We start from the raw sequence: 18,964 nt of genomic DNA on the forward strand, positions 1-18,964 counted from the left end.
CTTACTTTCTTCTTCTCTCATATAAATGGCTTTTGTTTCTTACGCTCCATAATTTTTGTTTGCTTTCTTGGAACCGGGAAAATATACAACAATTAGTTAATTTCCATTATTTGAGTAATTTCTCTTTTCTTTCCTTTTCTTTTATTCCTTTTTTTATCTTTATTTTTTATGGTCAATTGGTCATGTTAGTTTGTTATTGTTTATTTTTCTTTTTCTTTTTGTTATAATTTATATATTATTTTTATTTCTATTCTAAAAGTAGTTTATCTATATTTAAATTATTTTAATATTATATATGCAAAGAATGATCGTAAAAAAAAAAAAAAATTATGTTTGACATAACTTATTGCTATACCTAGAAACAAAGAAAGCATACCAAAAAATATATATATATAACTTATATATCTTTTTCTATTATATGAGTATTTTTTTGTTTTTTGTTGGTCGTCCGTTTTCTTTTTTTCTTTTTCCTTAATTTTATGTCTAATTTGTATACAAAAAATATGCTTCTTTTTTATTATAAGAATATATTCCAGTTTCTGTTTGTTGTCTGTTTTCATATTTTGTCCTTATTTTATGTTCAAATTTATATATTATTTTTATTTTTGTTCTAAAATTAGATTTTTTTTTCACGTTAAATAGGCAAAGGATGGTCGGAAAAAAAAAAAAAAATTTCTGTTAGATATAACTTTTTCTTATACCTATGAGGCTATGAATTCATTCGAATCGGAGGAAATATATAAAAGGGAAAAGTACACATAACCCCCTCAAACTACCACTCAATTGTCAATGTACCCCCCAAACTACCAATTGTGTCAATCTCCCCCCTTAAACTACCAGAAAATGTCAATGTCCCCCTAATGACAAAAATGCCCTTCATAAAATTATTAAAATAAAATAAAAACTAAAAAAAATTATTAAAAAAATATAAAATAACAAAAAATTATTCCAACAAAAAAATTAAAAATTAAAACTGTTTTTTATTATTTTTTTTAAATAATAATTTTCATTTTTTTTTCTTTTTTTTTTAAAAAAAAATTGTTCTTTTTCGTTTTTTTAATTAAATAAAAACTGGTTTTTTTTTTCATTTGTTTTATTTTTTTAAAATAAATAAATAAATTTCAGTTATTTTTTGTTTTTTTCGTTTTTTTTTTCTTTAAAAAAAAAATTGTTCTTTTTCGTTTTTTAATTTAATAAAAACTGGTTTTTTTTTCATTTGTTTTATTTTTTTTAAATAAATAAATTTCAGTTATTTTTTTTTTGTTTAAAAAAATTTGTTATTTTTCGTTTTTTAATTTAATAAAAACTGGTTTTTCTTTTTTCTTTTTTTCATTTTTTTTTTAAAATATCAGTTATTTTTTGTTTACTTTTTTAAAAAATTTGTTCTTTTTTTTAAAATATTTTTTTTTTCGTTTTTTATTTAATTTAATTTTTAATTTTTTTAAGTTTTTTAGTTTTAGTTTTAATTTTTTTGAATTTATGAGGACATTTTTGTCTTATTCAAAAAAAATTAGGGTCATTTTTGTCTTTTTGTTGGTCTTAGGGGGGACATTGACATTTTCTGGTAGTTTAAGGGTGGAGATTGACACAATTGGTAGTTCAGGGGGTACATTGACAATTGAGTGGTAGTTTGAGGGGGTTATGTGTACTTTTCCCTATATAAAAAGAAGAAGACAATTATTTTTATACTATATGAGGATTTTTTTCATTTTTCGTTTGTCATTTGTTTTCATTTTTTGTCCTTATTTTACTTTCTAATTTATATATTATTGTTTATTTTTGTGCTAAAAGTATTTTCTTTTATGATATATATGTGAAGGATGGTGAAAAAAAAATCACATTTTGATGGGACTCCTTCCTATACTTATCATTTTCATTGAAACCGGAAAAGTATACAAAAAATACAATTCTCACATTAATTTGAAATTGCCCTTAATTTTAATGGTGCCATGTATATAATAATAAGAAAACAATATTTATAATATTGACAATATAATATTTTGCTTCATGTTTGGTAGTTTATAAATTATTAATTATTTATTAGTTGATTACAGTGAGTGTGTGATGTACAACTGCCTGAGTCCTCTGACAATGAGGACGATCATGCTTGACATATTTTAGTTTTTCTATTATAAGCTCTTAAATTTCATGTTTATAGACTTGATAAATTTTATGTAACATTTTAATACAGGTTATCTTGTTTGTAAATATTGAATACAAGTTATAACAATGATGTGAGCGCAGTATTTTGTTTGTTTTTGTGAATTCCTATATTATGTAAAAGGTCTCTTGAATTAACGTCTATACAAATTGAATACATGTGATTTATTTTGCTTCCTTATGAGATAATTTACAATATACGTTTACATATTTTGTTTCTTAAATTAAATGTAGCATTCTAATAGAATAACTTAAAACTTTTTATTAAACTATGTATTGAATTCGTAGTTTAACTTGTTATTAAACTATGGGTTTATGACCTGCACCCGTTTTACATTAAACTCAAACCATATAATTTTGTATTGTGTTCGTATCGAATTCATAGGTCGTGTCAAAAATTGATACAAGGCTTACTGCTACTATTGCCCAAAAAATAATATAGATCAAATGAATTCAAGACCCAAAAAAAACTCAATCAAATACAAGGCTTACTGCTACTATTGCCCAAGATAGGCTAAGGCCCAGCAGGGGGGCCTAGTCTCCTAGAAGACCAACAAAGGTCTCATGACTCTCATCTTCTCCTCGTAACTCTGGTATGCACTCCCACTCACACGACTTCTCTCTTGAAGGGGTCTCTCTCAATTTTCTCCCTCACGTCAAATATACTGGGTTGACGCACGGTGGAGCAGACCTCGAGAGTGGGTGACGCTCGGTGGAGCGGATCTGGTGCGTTTCAACTAGGAGGCTCTAAGCTCACGGCTGGGAGAGACCAAAGCTAGGTGAGATTCAATCCGTTTTCTTTTTTCTCTATGATTTTGGAGTATACCCAATTTATTTACAGTTAGTAAAGTTGTTTTTGGGGTTTTATTGTGATTTGGCCAATTGGGTTGAGGTGGATTTCGGTTCCTCCTCAAGGTATGGGTGTTGGTTTGGTTTCCTTTTGAGATTTAGATTTGATTGGTTGGTTGAAGAAGCTCTCTAACCGAATGGTGTTTAAAGGAAAATATTGTCGGTTGTCTGTTAATTTGATTTTTTTTCCTGTTTCGGTTGGAGAGGACCGAATTGAATTAAGGTTTTTGATTTGGAGATTTTTGGGTCTTGATCGATTGGTGTTTTGTTGTTTGAAATTTTGGTTTCTTGGTTGGTTCTATAGCCTGAAGTAGTGAGGATTGATGAGCTTCATGTTGGCTTGATTTCGGCTATTGAAGAAGGGATTTTGTTTTGGTTGTCTTTTGTCTATTGAGCTTCATGTGCCTGCATTGTTTTTTTTTTAATGAAAAAAGCTTGCAATTTTTTTAACGTGATGGCCATGTTAATTTGCGTTTAGTAGTTATTTGAACCATGTGTACGTTTTTCATGTCATGAATACGTAGATGCTGGAACTGTCAAACAAAATTATGTTAAAATCTTGTTGATGCACTTGAAGCTTGTGATCACCCCCTTCTCTTGACAGCCTAAATATCACATTTTCAGTCTCATGTATATGGCTGCTGCTTTCTTAAGGAGCTCTTTGTATTTGCAAATGAGTATAACTAGATGAGTGTAACTTGTTTGCCATAGTTTTGGTACTCTCAGCAGAGGTTCTTGGAAATATTCTACCTCAGTTGTTGCATCTTTTGTTGGGTTTGAAATTGGATGGACTCAATGGTAACATTATCATTAGACATTTATTCTTGACTTTGTTTCCCTGAACCATCTCTTGGTGCATCTGTAAAATATTTGTGGATTTTGCTTGATTCAACTTTCCTTCTTAAAGTATTGTAGTATCTCATGTCACTGCCATGTCTTTCCATTGCAGATCACATCCACTCTTATGTTTGTTGCAACCTGTGTATCTGCTGGCATCACAGTCCTTATTGACAATGACCTTGGTGTCTGTGTGCAAAACCACTATATGGAATTTCAAACTGCTACGGGCATGGCTTAGTTGGTTCTCTGTCTTACCATATTTTCTACTGAGCTAAAAGAAAGGGAAAGAATATAAAAGCATTTGGACCGTGAATCAAGACCTTGTTTATTAATAATTTTTAAGAAAGAAAACGTGTAGCATTTATCTGCCTATACGTGGATGAATAAGAAAACCAAACAACCAACACATAAAAGTACAGCCTATCAATCTTTGATTAGACACCACTACTAAAAATGGAATAGACAACCACTTAATATATATATATATATATCTCACGCGTTTGTAAACCGTTTCTCGCGCATGGATTTTGAGCTCTACCTTTCCTCTCTCGAGCTCCTTGGATTTTGAGTCGTTACCATAGCTCTCAAATTCCGATGGTCAATTGAGAGAAAAGAAAGAAAGAAGAGAAAAATTAGAATGATAAAACCTTTCTATTTATAAATTGACAAGAATACTAACAAAATTCTTAGATCAAAAACAAACTACAACTTCGTTTAGTTTGTAGAATAGACTATTATTATAGAATGAAATAAACAATTATTCAATCCTTTAAAAACCCAACCCCTATCAAAAACCACAGCCCTCATAGCAGCAAAAACTTTAACAACATGGCCTAAGATATACATTTCTAGAGCCTATAAAATTGCCAACACCACTCTAGAGTCTATTTCTAATTATCACAGCGATACTCTACTTTTTCAAAAACTAAAACTTATCCACAACTATATCCCTGTTAACCTGACAAAACCCGAAATAGGAGCTTTTCAGCAAAGGACCGCCTTGATTAATCATAATCGTTTCGGTTCGAACAGAGATTAAGGTCTGCAACTTCAAAAATCCAAATGCATTCATTAATGAATGATCTGAATTCGGTTATGTGAGCTTCTTTTCTTTTCCTTTTTCTTTTTTTTTTTTCATTTTTTATAGACTCAATGTTGCTCGATGTCTCACTTAGATCTTTGAAATGGTTGGAATCTTAATCCTCAATCTAAAGACAGAAAAGAGGCTCATTGAATGAAAATAAAAAAACACTTTAGCAAACCATTTGCCGACGTAGCTCCCTAGAAATACCTACCCCTCATGGTCATTGGCCATGCCATACATAAATCAGGACTGGGATTTCATATATGTAGATCACACCATGAATTGCGACGACCCCCAAGCCCTCCATCTCCCCACCATAATCACCAGGGAACTAGAAAATATGAACCGGGGACACGTGGGCCATTAACTGAATTAATCCAAAACTCAAAAATATCACATTGCTGTGCAGACATATGTAGTGCCTAAAGGCATAAAATCCAAAACGAAGGAAAACACTGGACCAACTCCGCATCCACAAATTGATACAACCAAAGATATAAGTTTGTTAACATTCACAAAGCCAGCAATTTAGGGGAAAAAATGGCTCAAGGGACTCGCATATCTTGATGAGAAACTCTGAAAAAAACCAGAACACCCCAAAATCTACTCGAATGCGTCATCATCATCATCAGGAAGGGGCTGACTAGCAGCAGCAAGAAGCTCAGCTTCATGCCTGTGGAAATCACCAACAGAGAAAACAAAGGTTACAAGGAAAAAAAAACACCAAACAAATCAAGAGCAAGGAAGAGCACAAAATTCCACCAAGTTAGAAATATTGAGAAATGCGTTTGCAAAGACACGCAAAGAAGGATTTTAAGAAAACACGGCTGTAACTTTTAGTTTCTCCCATCAATTTGGATTGATCAATCCAAATTAACGGAAGAAACTCAAAATGAAGAACTCTTTTCATCAGACTTGAAAAGTGATTCATAACTCGAAAAGGATAAAAAAAAAAAAAAAAAAAAAAAAAAAAAAAAAAAAAAAAAAAAAAAAAACTGACATCAATTTTAATGCACTAGACCTGATGGTTGAGGTAAAGGAATCTAACATATGTTACGCAACAATTAATAATTACGGTAACAAACACAAGGATATAACAGAACCACTCTCAAGTACAGCATGCAAAGAGAATAGCAGTTATTAAACCAGCTTAATACACAATTCTGGCAGTACCTATATCAAACTGATACAAGAAAATACAGGAACAGAGGAATAAGTAGCATCTATATAACATTTATAAATATAGAGAAGTTTCATGCAGAGGAAACGGTTATTAACACCATTAAAAGTATTTCTTGCTGAAAGACACCTCAAAAAGGCATGGTTTTCACATGAGAAAACCTAGGACAGACCACGCAGATCACAGTATTACTTGGTCATGTCTTCTTTAGCCTGGCAGTCCTCATTAACTGTTAGAGAGAGAAATATAGTTATAAGAGAAGGCTTACTGTTGCTGAGCAGCTAAGTCGATTTGCACTTCTGGGGGAGCCAGGGCAGGAGATTCAACAAAATGAAGATTAGGGTCCCTATAACAAGCACATTGCACAGTAAATAGTTGAAACTGCATTCTGCAGAATTATCGGGAGCACTGAAAGTAAAAGGGGGAAAAGCTTCTCTATCAGAAATTAACGGGTATTTACCCTGCAAGCTTCCTAGCAAGGTATAAGAAAGGCTTCTCAAAGTTATAATTGCTCTTTGCCGATATCTCATAGTACTGCAAATTCTTCTTCCGGTGGAAAGTAACCTGCTTTGCCTTCACCTGCCTGTTCTTCACATCAACCTTGTTTCCACAAAGAACAATTGGGATGTTTTCACACACCCTGGAAAAATGACAAGAAAGGAAGTGGCCATGAGACCCAATAATGCAAAGGAACTAAAATCTAACAAGAGATTAGTAAGGGTTTCTGAACAGACCTGCAAAGATCCCGGTGCCATGTGGGAACATTCTTGTATGTCAGCCGGGCGGTAACATCAAACATGATAATTGCACATTGCCCATGGATGCTGCACAATGAACATGCTTTTTAAAACATAATCCGAAGAAGCTTAAGCATATATGATTTATGAGAGTTTATGGACCGAAGTGAAATTATCGAGCACCCAAAAAAAAAGAGGAAAAAACAAAATTTTTTTCCTGGGAAGTTAACCTAGTTCACAAAATTAAAATTAGTTCAGAACATATTGAGGATACTATCATAATATGTTAATAAAAAAAAACTTTACTACAAGCACAGACCTTTAAATTTTCCTTCCCTCAAGAAGTAGAAAATAATTATTAAGGAAAAAGAATTGTGGTTTGGAGTTGGTGGTGGTGGTTGGTTGTTTGGGGCATACAAAGTGGGTGGATGAGTTCACAAACTACACATAAGAAGCATAAAGCAAACCATGTTTGCCTTTATTCATCTGCTTACTATTTTCCACGAAGAACAAGAATTTCTTGTAAATATAAAAAGCTCATAAAATCACATCAATTACTCAATTCCTAGAGTTACTTAATTCTTGATTCAAAAACAAAACACAACAGCTTGCCATATATAAATCTCAAAAAGGCAAAACGGTTCTAAATACTATTACATGCGAATCGCTGCATATAAGCAATTAAATACAAACACTAAACAAGGACAGCTAGGAGGTAATGGTGCGCTGAATATGGCTACAATTAATTTGAATAATAAGTTAGATATAAAGAATTGCCCATAATTATTCTACAGATCACTCACTAATATCCATCTCGAAGACCACCAAACTTCTCTTGCCCTGCCGTGTCCCAGCAGTAGAAACGAATTTTCCCACAGTTGGTGAAAAAGTCCAAAGGATGTACTTCCACACCAATGGTTGCTGTACATGAGTTGAAAGATCAAGAATCAGATCAGTCCCAGATACCAATTTCAATTAACAAGCCAAAAAGAATAAAGTTCAAGCTTTTTTTTCTTTTATGTTTCGCTTCAAACAAGAATAACTTTGCTCTGAACGCAAGGTTTTACTAATTCCTTCATACCAAGGAAACGGTAACTACAAGATATCAAAGATCAAAAGCCAACAGATAAAACCTAAATTCATCAAACTTACGTTCGTATTTTTTCTCAAACTCCCCAGTAAGATGCCTTTTCACAAATGTTGTTTTTCCTGCATTGTTCAAACAATTGAAATCCAAATAAGCAAAACGTACAATACTAGAAGCGAACCGCTTCAACAATCAAATATGAGTACCCAAATAATAGCGAAGCCAAAGGCAATTAATTCTCCACACACCAAACCAACTGCACTAAATGAAAATACCAAAGAAAACAATTCACTCTTTTTTTTCAAGTTCTAGTTTCACAATAAAGATTTTTTCTTGGAACTATTTTCATGCAAACAGAGTATAAACAGTAACAGAACCCTAGAACGAAAGAAAAAAAACCTACGGCTCAGCTAAGATTTTTTTTCCTATCCTAAATTTTCCCAGTAACCATACAGATCTTGAAGGAAAAAACCAGTACACCAAAGAAAACTTACCGGTTCCACCATCGCCGACAATCACAAGCTTGAAGCTCGGGTAATCGACGGTCTGTTGGTTCGGCAAAGCCTAGAGCACAAAACCAAAAGATCAAACTCCCAAAAAAATCAGAATCAAAATGCCAAACAAGCGTCGAAGATCAAAGAAAATAAACCGAAAATTGTTGAAAGAAAATGCGAGAAAGAGCTACATACCATTTTTCGCTGTGTGTGTGGCGCAGAGAGCGACTGATAGAGAGAGAGGGAGCGTGAGAGATTTGTGAGGGTTTTATATAGGAGGACGTGGTGGAGAGGCCCTAGTGTCACCCAGGTAGCTTCAAGCTGACGCAGCTCTATCAGCCGTCCGATCTGAAGAGTCGTGGAGTTATGAAGTTCACGTGTGGCCGACCGATCAGACATTTGAACTTTGCCACAAATTAATAAAATAAAATAAAATCTGACATTTGGACTTTGGGTATGGGTTTGGGCTCCCCATCTGGACCTATTAACATCCAAGCCCGTGGGTCCGTTATCAGCCCCCTTAAATCTCTGATGTCAAAAAGACCCATTTTTTTTTGGCGAACCATGCCGAAAACCAAGTCAAGGTCCATAGGCCTGGGTATCGGGTATATCGGTGTCGATAACTCCTTCACTTATTTTTGACTGAAATAGTCAGGTAAATCGGGTAATTACCCGACTTTTTTCCGTGACATAATATTTTTAAATTTTTTGAATAATTTGAAAAATTCAGGTAATTTAGTAATCGTCGGTCAGATAATTCGGGTAATTGCTCTTTGCTACAAACAGCAACAGCTAATTCTTCTTTAGCCTATTCATGAACAAACTAAGCTAAAATTCTTCGGTATATGATTTCATTAACCATAATGGAATAAAAGGAGGAGAAAATGAGTGGGAATGGTATTATACAGTATATTAATGATAATGTCGAATGTTACCTCGATTAAGTTGAACACGAGAGAGAGAGAGAGAGAGAGAGAGAGAGAGATGAGCGGCTGGGCTAGGGCAGCAGATGGGCGTGGGCAGCGAGGAGGGAGTGTAGTCGAGCTCTAGGGTTAGGTGAGGCGTGAACTTCAACAGATTTGTGATTTGGGAACAAAAATCTGTATACATAAAGTATCTAAACAGCTTCGTTTTACTCGTTATCAAAACGGGGCCCATTTTGATAACGAGTCAAACGACGTCATTTTGAAATTGTCGGGTTGGCACCCGACGGAAAACACCATTTCACCGATTACTGACCGACTAATGATTCGAAAAAAAAAAATTATTCCGATTTTTTATTTTTTTATTATACGGTAGGCGGTAGGCAATCGAAGGCTGTTCGGTGGCGGTCAATGGGCTTTTGGTGGGCTATAATTATATAATTTGCCCACCACTAGTCAAGGTTTGCTTGAAAAAAAAAAAATAAAAAATAAAAAATTGATATTTATTCTTAAAGCATGTTGTTTTCATATACATTTTTTAAAATATTTATAAAAATAATGTGTTTTAAGGACAAATATCAATTTAATAAATTAAATTCGAGAAAATTCCTCTAAAAAGGTTTTATCCCAAATCTTATTACTATCTTCTTTAGTCCAATTCTATACTCTCTTTTTTCTTGTCCTCGTTGCATTACTTTGGCATGCTACTTTGCATGTCAAGGTATTTGACCCTCAAAAGTCAAAAGGCATTGACATTTTAGATCATTTAGATTTTTAATTTTTTTTCCTATTTAATATTGAAAATGAGGATTACAAGGAAACAAAATACCGGACAGGAAGGGGAGGTTAAAAAAAAAAGAAATGTGTTAGTTACAAAACATAAACGTGCACAACATTTGCACACGTGGGTCCCCCAATGTGTCTTGGTGTGCAAATATTATGCACATTTCTGTTGTACAAAAATAATTTTTCTAAAAAAGAAATAGAGTGATAAAAAATAAAACAGATAAATAACTAGAAATGAGCCATAAAATAGCCCAATCCAATATTTTTTGGGTAAAATTCCACATAAAGAAAGAGAAAAAACTATGAAAAGAGAAAGAACAGAGGAATGAAGGGAGAGGAGAGGAGGACTAGGCTCACAAATGAGGTAGAGGAGGATCTCCTATGAAGAAGAGGAAAACTGTTGTTGCAAAGAAAAACAGAGAGCTTCTGTCCCCAAAGGTAGTTCAATATGCTAGAGACCACGCCTCATAAAGCGGAAGTCATTAGTTCGAATCCCTCATTCCTCTTTTTTGTGGACATGTCAAAAAAAAAAAAAGAGCTTCTCTCACCAGAAAGATAAAGAGAGAAGCGACTTCAATAAATCCCTTTTCTGGAGGTGTATTAACTTGGGCTCATCATATTTTACTTTTGAGGTAGAAAAAACAAGCAACTAATTTGCAAAGGCATTTATTTTCTCAATACGACAATAGTCATACAAAAGCATTAAATCCCTGTATAAATAGGAAGGAACATGTCTCTATTTTCTTTCATCACTTACACTTTTTCTTTGTCTCTTAGAGAAGCTGATACACATTCTTTATGCAATCCTCACCTCTTCTAGGGAGAATTAAGCAACCACAACTTAAATCAGGATTCTTTTTATTTTACTTTCCAAATTTATTTAACGGTGTACGTAGTATTACGTCATTTAAAATAACAAAAAAAAAATTAAATAATATGATAACGTATTTAATGAGTATAAAATTGATCATAAATGGTCAAAGTGACACCCAGAAGAATAAAAAATATTTTAATTTTTTTTTTCGATTATTAACATTAAGAAATCAAATCGACTTTTAAGCAGATCGAGTTGAAGTTCTTTGATATGTAATTGAAATATATTCTTTTTCCTTCATGTATATTAGTAATATCCGTTTTAATAATTTATTTTGCTAAAGTACATGGCACTCAATATAATCAAACTACTACTATAAGCTGTCCTCACATTATTTTCGAAATTATACTCTAAAACTCACACTAAAAACCCATTGCTTCCTTAGAAACAAAATTACTCATATATAAATAGTATGACCAAAGATCCAATATGTATATAACACGTAGCCCTCACATGCGCCGACGTGGGTTACGAACGCTCAATAGCTTCACATCATCAAGAACCGGTCCACACAACGAAGAAAAGTCGTCGCTTCTCATGGTGTAAAATGTGCTGAGGAACATCACACGTGTCCGTGGAGAAACCGCCACAAACTTGAGCACGGCACGCTTGAATCCACCTTTGCCCTTGGACTCGTACGGAACTTTGACCGTGTCCTTGCCGGCGAACGCCTCAATGATCATGGAGCCCTCGCAGGCATTGCTGGCATCCCCCACGGCGAAAGAGAGGATGTAGGTTTTTCCGGGGATGGTTCGGGCTACTTGGGCAATAGCACTTTCTTTTCCGGCAACGAGTTCAACGGCTCGTTTTGATTCCGGTACGGAGAAGTGGTCGGAGTCTATGTACTTGACGGCTTTGAGGGATTCGACCATCCAGCCGGGTAGTGGAGAGTGGTCATCTTCAATGTTCGGTGGGATAAGGACGCCCCAAGAGGTGTTTGGGAACACGTATGGTCCTTCTTCGAAACCCCCATTCTTCAATAAGTTCTCTACACAATTACAACGTCAAAATAAGTCAAAAAGTGTCCAAAAATATTATAGCACATCAAAATGTAACATTAATTCTATAACCAACATTAATTTGACTCATTAAATGTGCACTTTCATTTTTATTAATTGGAGTAGGATCCTTGTCCAAATTTTGTTCGGCTGCATCTAACGTGTACATATTGTCGTGTATCATATTTATCGTGTGATAATACATACACAATTAGCTTTGTATGAACCATATAATAGATATTTTCAAATTGAAATTTTGTGTTTATAACATGAAATAGTTAAAGGAGAGCCAATTAGTTTTGGAATTGGAGAGGATCCAAACCCATAAAGATCTACATTTGAAGATATTTGAAATCTTGATTAATTGCCAAATAAATGACACCCTGCAGATTTATTTTAGGTCCAAGGCATCCTATAATTTAATGGAATATAATATTCGATTCAAATTTCTATTTTGTTAATATCTAATAGTGTACATCGTGCCATATCATTTAGAAATTTATTAAATTTAAACGGTTGAAAACTTAAAATTTCCTTCTTTTTTTTTTTTTTTTTTTGTCAAAAGTTGTTCGAGATCTGCCACCCAGACAATAAGGCGTCGCCAGTAGTGTAAAGGGGGCTAGAAAATCGAGAGGGGTTAAACTGTCAATACCAGCAATATCAATAACTGCATATACCTTGGTGGGAAAAACTGCTACCTAACTTTCAAGCGGTACACCTCAATAAGTGCCCAAACTCAACAGAGAAAAGGGTTGTTTTTCCCCCCTTCTTTAAGAGTTGGGGTCCATGTCTAGGAAAGGGCTCTTTCTTCTTAGGTGGCTTTCCAATTCTATGAAAGTCCACCCATGTGGGTGAGTTCATGTGTGCAACATCGTTCTATTCAGGGGTCACAATTGGTTTAGAATGTTAGAATCGGTCTTATCGAGTCACGAATATAAAATTATGAGTGAATGTTATTGAATAGACCGTTACACGATTGCTATACAATTGAGATGTCATAACAGTGAAAATCAGCAACAGATAAATTAATTGTTGATTTTCACTGTCACGTCATCCCGATTATATTATAATCGTATAATATTCTATTAAATAGTATTTCTTTAAAACAAAGACATTTCAATCTTATTAACATGTTGAAGTTGTGTCGAATCATTTAGGGTCGTAAAAAATTGTGAAGGTGTGAGAGAAAGAAGAACTTACTGTTGGTTGCTCTAGGAGGATACAGAGCTTTAATGGCGATTGAATCAATAAGTGGGCCGCAGGCAGGATCCTCCTCCACTCCCGGATTATGAATCACAATTTCGGCAACATCAACCTCGGCTTGGAACGCCCAGGCATACGAGTCCCAACCGTTGCTGCTATACAGAGTTTGCATCGGCAGCACGCCGGAATCTGGTGCCACCGATATGTTCAGCCGCTCCTCTTGGGCGCAGGTGCGAGCTGCACTGAACGTGAGGGAATAGTAGAGCCCCTTAATCACTTTCATCCTTTGCTTGATCGATGCCTCGTTCCCGAGCCTGACCGCGAAGGCTCCCTCCGGCACCACCAGCAGCATGTCGCCTTGCTTTTGGCCAGATTTTATGTACTCCACAAAGCCGGAGATCTCCCAATATGGTATGGCATGGCGCCCGATCACTACCGTCCCATTCATGTCAGATTGCTTCGGGGCTAACTCGAAGTTCCCATTGCTTAGTAATCCTGTATTTAATCGGGAAAAAAAATGGGATTCAAATTAACAAATCATATACTTTCAAAATAAATAAATAAATAAAAGGAAAATAATTGAGTTATTACAATTTTCTTATAAATTCAAATGCTATCACACTGATAAAAAAATTTTAAAAAAAAAAATTAAACAAACAGATAAATTTCACTTTATAGTGATTTTCCAAGCGTCACGTTTGTAAGAAATTTATAATTCAGAAATTATAGTCTTATATATACAAAAAATTAATGCAAGAACATAATTCATGGTGACCGTGGGATGTAAGTTGGGCCGAGCCAACTTTTAAAGTTTGAGGGGCCAAATTAAAAAAAAAAAAATATATATATATATATATATATATATATATTTGTGGGGACCAAAACTTAATTTTTTTAATTTTTTTTAAGAAAAAGCTTGAGGCTTAGGGGGACCATGGACCCAAGCCTTCACCTAGCTACACCCCTATGTACTACTGTAAAATTGTCCTTTGAGAAATTTTTGACCGTTGCTAATTTTATGCCTTTTTCTTTTGGGGGGTCTCATATTTATAATAATGGTTAATTTTATACCATTTGTTTACATTTTCAAACAATTAAAATACAAATTTTAGCAAGAGTGACAAAATTGACTTGGTGGGGCATCTCCAACGGTACCAATTATTTTAGCTACTAAGAAAATATATTTTTTAATTTTAGCTATTAGTTTTTAATTACATATTTTAACTGAATTATCCATCTTCTACTCTTTGCTCTTTTTTTTTTAAATATTATTTTTTTCATATATTTTTATTGTAAAAATTGAGGAAAAGAGAAAAATAAATAAAAGTAAAAAGTTATAAGCCATATTTTATTTTTGTATTATTATTATTAATTTTTTTTTTTGGTAAAAAGCTTGTAAAAATTCGTTGATATCATATGTACTAATGATAATAATAATTCACCGTCACGTGGGCTTTCCGCCCATTCTCTATAGCTGGGTAAAAAGTGGCCCCTACAGCAAGTGGGGTGCTGACAAAAAAACCCCTCATTAAAGGAGGATTGCTTTCTTAAATGTCAGAAGATTCAAAAAAAAAAGAAAAAAAAGTGCATTTTATATGCTGTCAACAGAAAGCAATCACCAACAAAAAGCACATGACCTATCAAATCAAACGCCCTGATACAAACTCAGATGAACAAAGATTATTAAAGGCCCGTTTGAAACTACCTCTCATCCTTCTTTCTCTTATTTTCGCTCTTCCTCTCTTATTTTTATTTCTCTAAAAAAATAATATTAACAATATTTGATAAAGATAATTGAACTGAATTATTTTTAATAATAATAAGAAATTATTAATGTGATATAAATCATAAAAAATTTATATAAAAAAATAAAAAATTTGTATTGTAATAAATATTTTTGATTAAATAATAATAAAAAATTATTAAAATGATATAAAAAGTAAAAAAAAAAAAATTAGAATGTTTTGAAATTAATTATTTTTTTAAAAAAAGTAAATATAAATGAGAGATATAATGTTTGTTGCCAAACATCTCTTCAACTTCAAAACATTCAAAATTTTTTTACTTTTTAAATAAAAAAATGACTATAATACAAAATTTTTACTTTTTTATATAAATATTTTTACTTTATAACATATCAATTACTTCTTAAGTAATCTTTAATTAAAAAAACACTTCTGATATGAGAAAATGAGTTGCCAAACAGTGCGTTCAAACGCTGCAAATCTGCCTTAAAAACCTTGCAGTTTCACTCACCCTAGCTTCGCTACTATTACTATATGTATGATACTTGCTCAAACAATAGGAATCACAAAAAATGGAGTTCATTTTGGAGCAGAAGATAGCCCAACGAGCGACTACTTTGAAAACCAAGATAGCTAAAGAAATCGTTTTTTGTTGCTTTTGGGTGGGTAAATGGATAAATAAACGACTCACCGTCGGTGAAGGAGAAGGCGAGGCGGCAGGTCGCACACAGTAGCACCGACAGAAAGGCGAGCCCTCGCATGGTGAAGCTCGATCTGTGCGATTTTTGGTAAGAGAGAGATGGTGCTGAACACATGATGGAGCAAAGTAGGGCGAGGCCACTCCCTTATATGCATGACAGCCTACGAAAAGGCTCTTGGATTACGTTAAAATATCGAACATTGCCATTTCCTGTGTCCTTATCTTCACGTGGGGTTCCCCGATGACGAATTTGCCCTTTATTATTTATTTATTTGTTTATAGTATAGTAATATGACCAAGATCGGGAGATGGATATTGAAGACAAAAGCTGTTCAACGTCACATGGTTTCCTTCCCCAAAAGCTGTTACACAACATGCGAGGCCACGACATCGCTTTTGTTTGATTACTTTTGCTAGATTTTGTTCCAACTACTCAACTAGGCCTTTTTGGTGATTTGGTAATTAATGGTATGAACAATTCTCGTTAAAATTTATTTTCTCTTGGCTTAATTAAAAATAAATAAATTACGGAGATTATGATCAGGATCCTAATGTATCCATTTTAGAAAAATGCTTCTTTACATTTTGACGTCAATTTCTTGTACATTTATGTTAAGTTGGATGCTTTGGTGTTTTTTTTTTCTTCTTCTTTTTTAATTAAAGGCAGATGGAACATGCCAATTCAGCGAATATTTATGCGAGATGGACATCAGAATGAAAATAAATATTTCTCTTTAATTTATAGTTTAAATTAAATTTTACAGATCTAATAATGTATAAATAATGCTATTTATTCTACCTTATCTCACTGAACTGATGTAATAGTCCCATCTACCATTGATAAAAAAAAAAAAAAACAAACAAACAAAAAACAAAGGTTGATAAATATTGTCACATAAGCCTAATAGCATTAATAGAGGTGAGATAGTGTAGTATATGAGATATGCTACTTGGTATTCTCTTGTCATTCTGCTATCCTTCTCCATTGACTTGTATTGTCAATCCACCTTTAAATCAATCTTAATTAAAAAGGAAAAAAAAAAATCAAATGGTGAATTGACAATATTATGCCATATCATCGGAGAAGAATGAGAGAAGGACTAGAGAATGGTGTATATCACATCTTTTTAACATAATGTATATGTTTAGGAAAATGATATCAATACATCTCCTACACATCTTATTTTCAATTTCATCATTGAATTTGTAAGACGTGCATTATGTCCTACAAATTTAATGTTGGATTTAAAATTTGGTTGTATGGATATGGGTAAAAGATGGTTAAATGATGAACGTCTAACATGCCCTGTATGTTTATGTTATTTAAAATGTTAAATGACTTGACACTATGTCTATCCTTAGATGCAATAAAATAAAATATTGACCGTAAAATAAAAAATCTCTATGCCACTTAAAATGGGGATGATGAGATCATATTCCCCTCTTAAGGGTCACCGATTAGAAAGAAGTAATCAAATAAAAATCAAGATGGCCTAACGTTGTGGTGTGGCATGTGGGTTTGAAGCTTCTCAATAATTTATGAGAATGTGATTATCGATCTTGAGTTGGATTACTTAACTAGCTTATAGTAATTAATGACGGCCGCATGGAACTTAAATATTTGTGTTTAATTAGATTAATTATTTACAAGGAATTGGTGACAAATGGGGTTTTCAATTAGATGGTTATAACTGTTCGGCAAGCTTGGAAGCATTAATTCTAATAGAAAGACACCCATGTGCACTGATATAGAGAATATCCGGCAGCTTAATTATGATCCAAACTTCCTGTTATTATATTTTGATTTTATATATGATTAGTGTGTGATAAGTCAATTAATTAAATAGATAAAATAAGCCAATTATCATGAAATCTTGCTGTTATGATTTGTTCAGTTTTGAGGTTTTATGAGTGTTAAACTAACATTTATCTCAAAAGTTTGAGCTGATAGAAAGTTTAATAATTTAATCAACACTGTAACGCTCTTCCTCACGTGTAGGTGAAGTCTAACATGTTGAATATTTAATTGAAGTGTGAGTAAGTGACGAAGTTAAGGTTCGAACTTATGACCTTTGGCTCTGATACTATATTAAATTACGATTTATCCCAAAAGCTTAAGCTGATAAAAATAGGTAAATTTAATCATTTAATCAACACTTTAACAATGAGCCACTACTATATCAACTCAATTGGATGAAGTGCAATATATAGCATTTTGAGAAATGCAGTTGAGAATCACGTGCTCTAAAAACATATGTCAATTTAAGAGAAATGTCATATACTAGTACGTCACATTCCATTCTCATTTTATTGGACTGATGTAACAATGTCGATCAGCCTTTGAACCAACCATTATTTTGAAAGGAAAAAAAAAAAAAAAAAATTCTAAAGGTTAATGGATATTGCCACATCAATTAAGTGAAATAGAAGTGAGATGGGGATGTATAAATCATCTTCGGACCCAATTTAAAGGTCTTTTGTTTATTTATTTTCATATTTTTGTCCTTTTTAATTTTTTTTGAATATAAAAGAATCCGGATATTATGAGGATTAAAGATCACACGTTATTTCCTTAGAGTTGGCAATCCTGCCAACTGACCCTACCTTTCGGGTTCTTTCATTAAAATTCTGGAATTTGGTCTAGGAGAATTAATATGGATATGGTTTGAATTATATGAAATTTAACAGTCATCTAATTTTTCATCTAAGGATGTTGGCCCAACATGGGTTTGAAGGGAATGATTTGTCATAAACTAGCTTTATTTTGTGTCCCAAATATCATCCGAAAATATTCGCTATAAATAGCTGCTACATGTTAGAATGTTAAATAATATTTTTATTTTTATTTTAAAATTTTAAAATATATGATGAACGAACAGAGTATTAAAGTTCGATTCTTCTGAGTTTAAACATTATTTTTAAGATTTATTTTTTATTTAAATTAAATATTTTACGTGTTAAATTTTATAGATTAATATGGAGTTTAAATTGTATATATGAAAATTATATTAAAATATTAATTATATATATATTTTGAATTTGTAGAAAGTTGTGCCTACATTTCTCTTTTGTGTCAGGTGACTGCATAAAAGCCAGAGGTCGGCGGTGGATGGAACATGGGTCACTCTCAGTTTGCTGTCATCCTATGTACAGGTACTATAATAATAATAAAATAAAAAATCATGCACTTACTGCCTCGACAAAGCTACATGTCGAAATTTCCCTTGTTTTTTAATATATTTATCGAAAAACAAAGACATTTTTTCAATTAAAGTTGGTCCATCGTCATCATCAACATCTTTGT

General features: G+C 33.0%; 2 protein-coding genes across 2 annotated transcripts; both read right to left on the reverse strand.

Moving 5' to 3' along the window:
- Positions 1-5,274: 5,274 nt before the first annotated feature.
- On the reverse strand, positions 5,275-8,815 carry LOC133870343 (GTP-binding nuclear protein Ran-3). Its single transcript, XM_062307440.1, has 8 exons — positions 8,627-8,815; positions 8,432-8,501; positions 8,003-8,059; positions 7,654-7,771; positions 6,848-6,937; positions 6,574-6,753; positions 6,382-6,459; positions 5,275-5,606 (listed from the first exon to the last, which is right to left on the reverse strand). The coding sequence occupies exons 1-8, from the start codon at positions 8,627-8,629 to the stop codon at positions 5,537-5,539; spliced, it is 666 nt and encodes a 221-aa protein (XP_062163424.1). The 5' UTR covers positions 8,630-8,815; the 3' UTR covers positions 5,275-5,536.
- Positions 8,816-11,391: 2,576 nt separating this feature from the next.
- On the reverse strand, positions 11,392-15,790 carry LOC133870786 (BIIDXI-like protein At5g11420). The gene is made up of 3 exons (XM_062308006.1): positions 15,652-15,790; positions 13,213-13,710; positions 11,392-12,002 (listed from the first exon to the last, which is right to left on the reverse strand). Exons 1-3 carry the CDS (start codon positions 15,773-15,775, stop codon positions 11,464-11,466), a joined length of 1,161 nt encoding a protein of 386 aa, XP_062163990.1. The 5' UTR covers positions 15,776-15,790; the 3' UTR covers positions 11,392-11,463.
- Between the last annotated feature and the right edge of the window lie 3,174 nt (positions 15,791-18,964).

Source organism: Alnus glutinosa, chromosome 6, assembly GCF_958979055.1.
Source record: "Alnus glutinosa chromosome 6, dhAlnGlut1.1, whole genome shotgun sequence".
Classification (NCBI taxonomy): domain Eukaryota; kingdom Viridiplantae; phylum Streptophyta; class Magnoliopsida; order Fagales; family Betulaceae; genus Alnus; species Alnus glutinosa.

Coding starts and splice junctions, on each gene's coding strand:
- LOC133870343 (XM_062307440.1), bottom strand. Junction 6,938..7,653: donor GGTCTTCGAGATGGATATTA/GTGAGTGATCTG, acceptor TTCATTGTGCAG/CATCCATGGGCAATGTGCAA. Junction 6,754..6,847: donor TGGCACCGGGATCTTTGCAG/GTCTGTTCAGAA, acceptor TCATTTTTCCAG/GGTGTGTGAAAACATCCCAA.
- LOC133870786 (XM_062308006.1), bottom strand. CDS start 15,775: ATGTGTTCAGCACCATCTCTCTCTTACCAAAAATCGCACAGATCGAGC. Junction 13,711..15,651: donor CGCCTTCTCCTTCACCGACG/GTGAGTCGTTTA, acceptor GATTAAATACAG/GATTACTAAGCAATGGGAAC. Junction 12,003..13,212: donor TCCTCCTAGAGCAACCAACA/GTAAGTTCTTCT, acceptor GTAATTGTGTAG/AGAACTTATTGAAGAATGGG.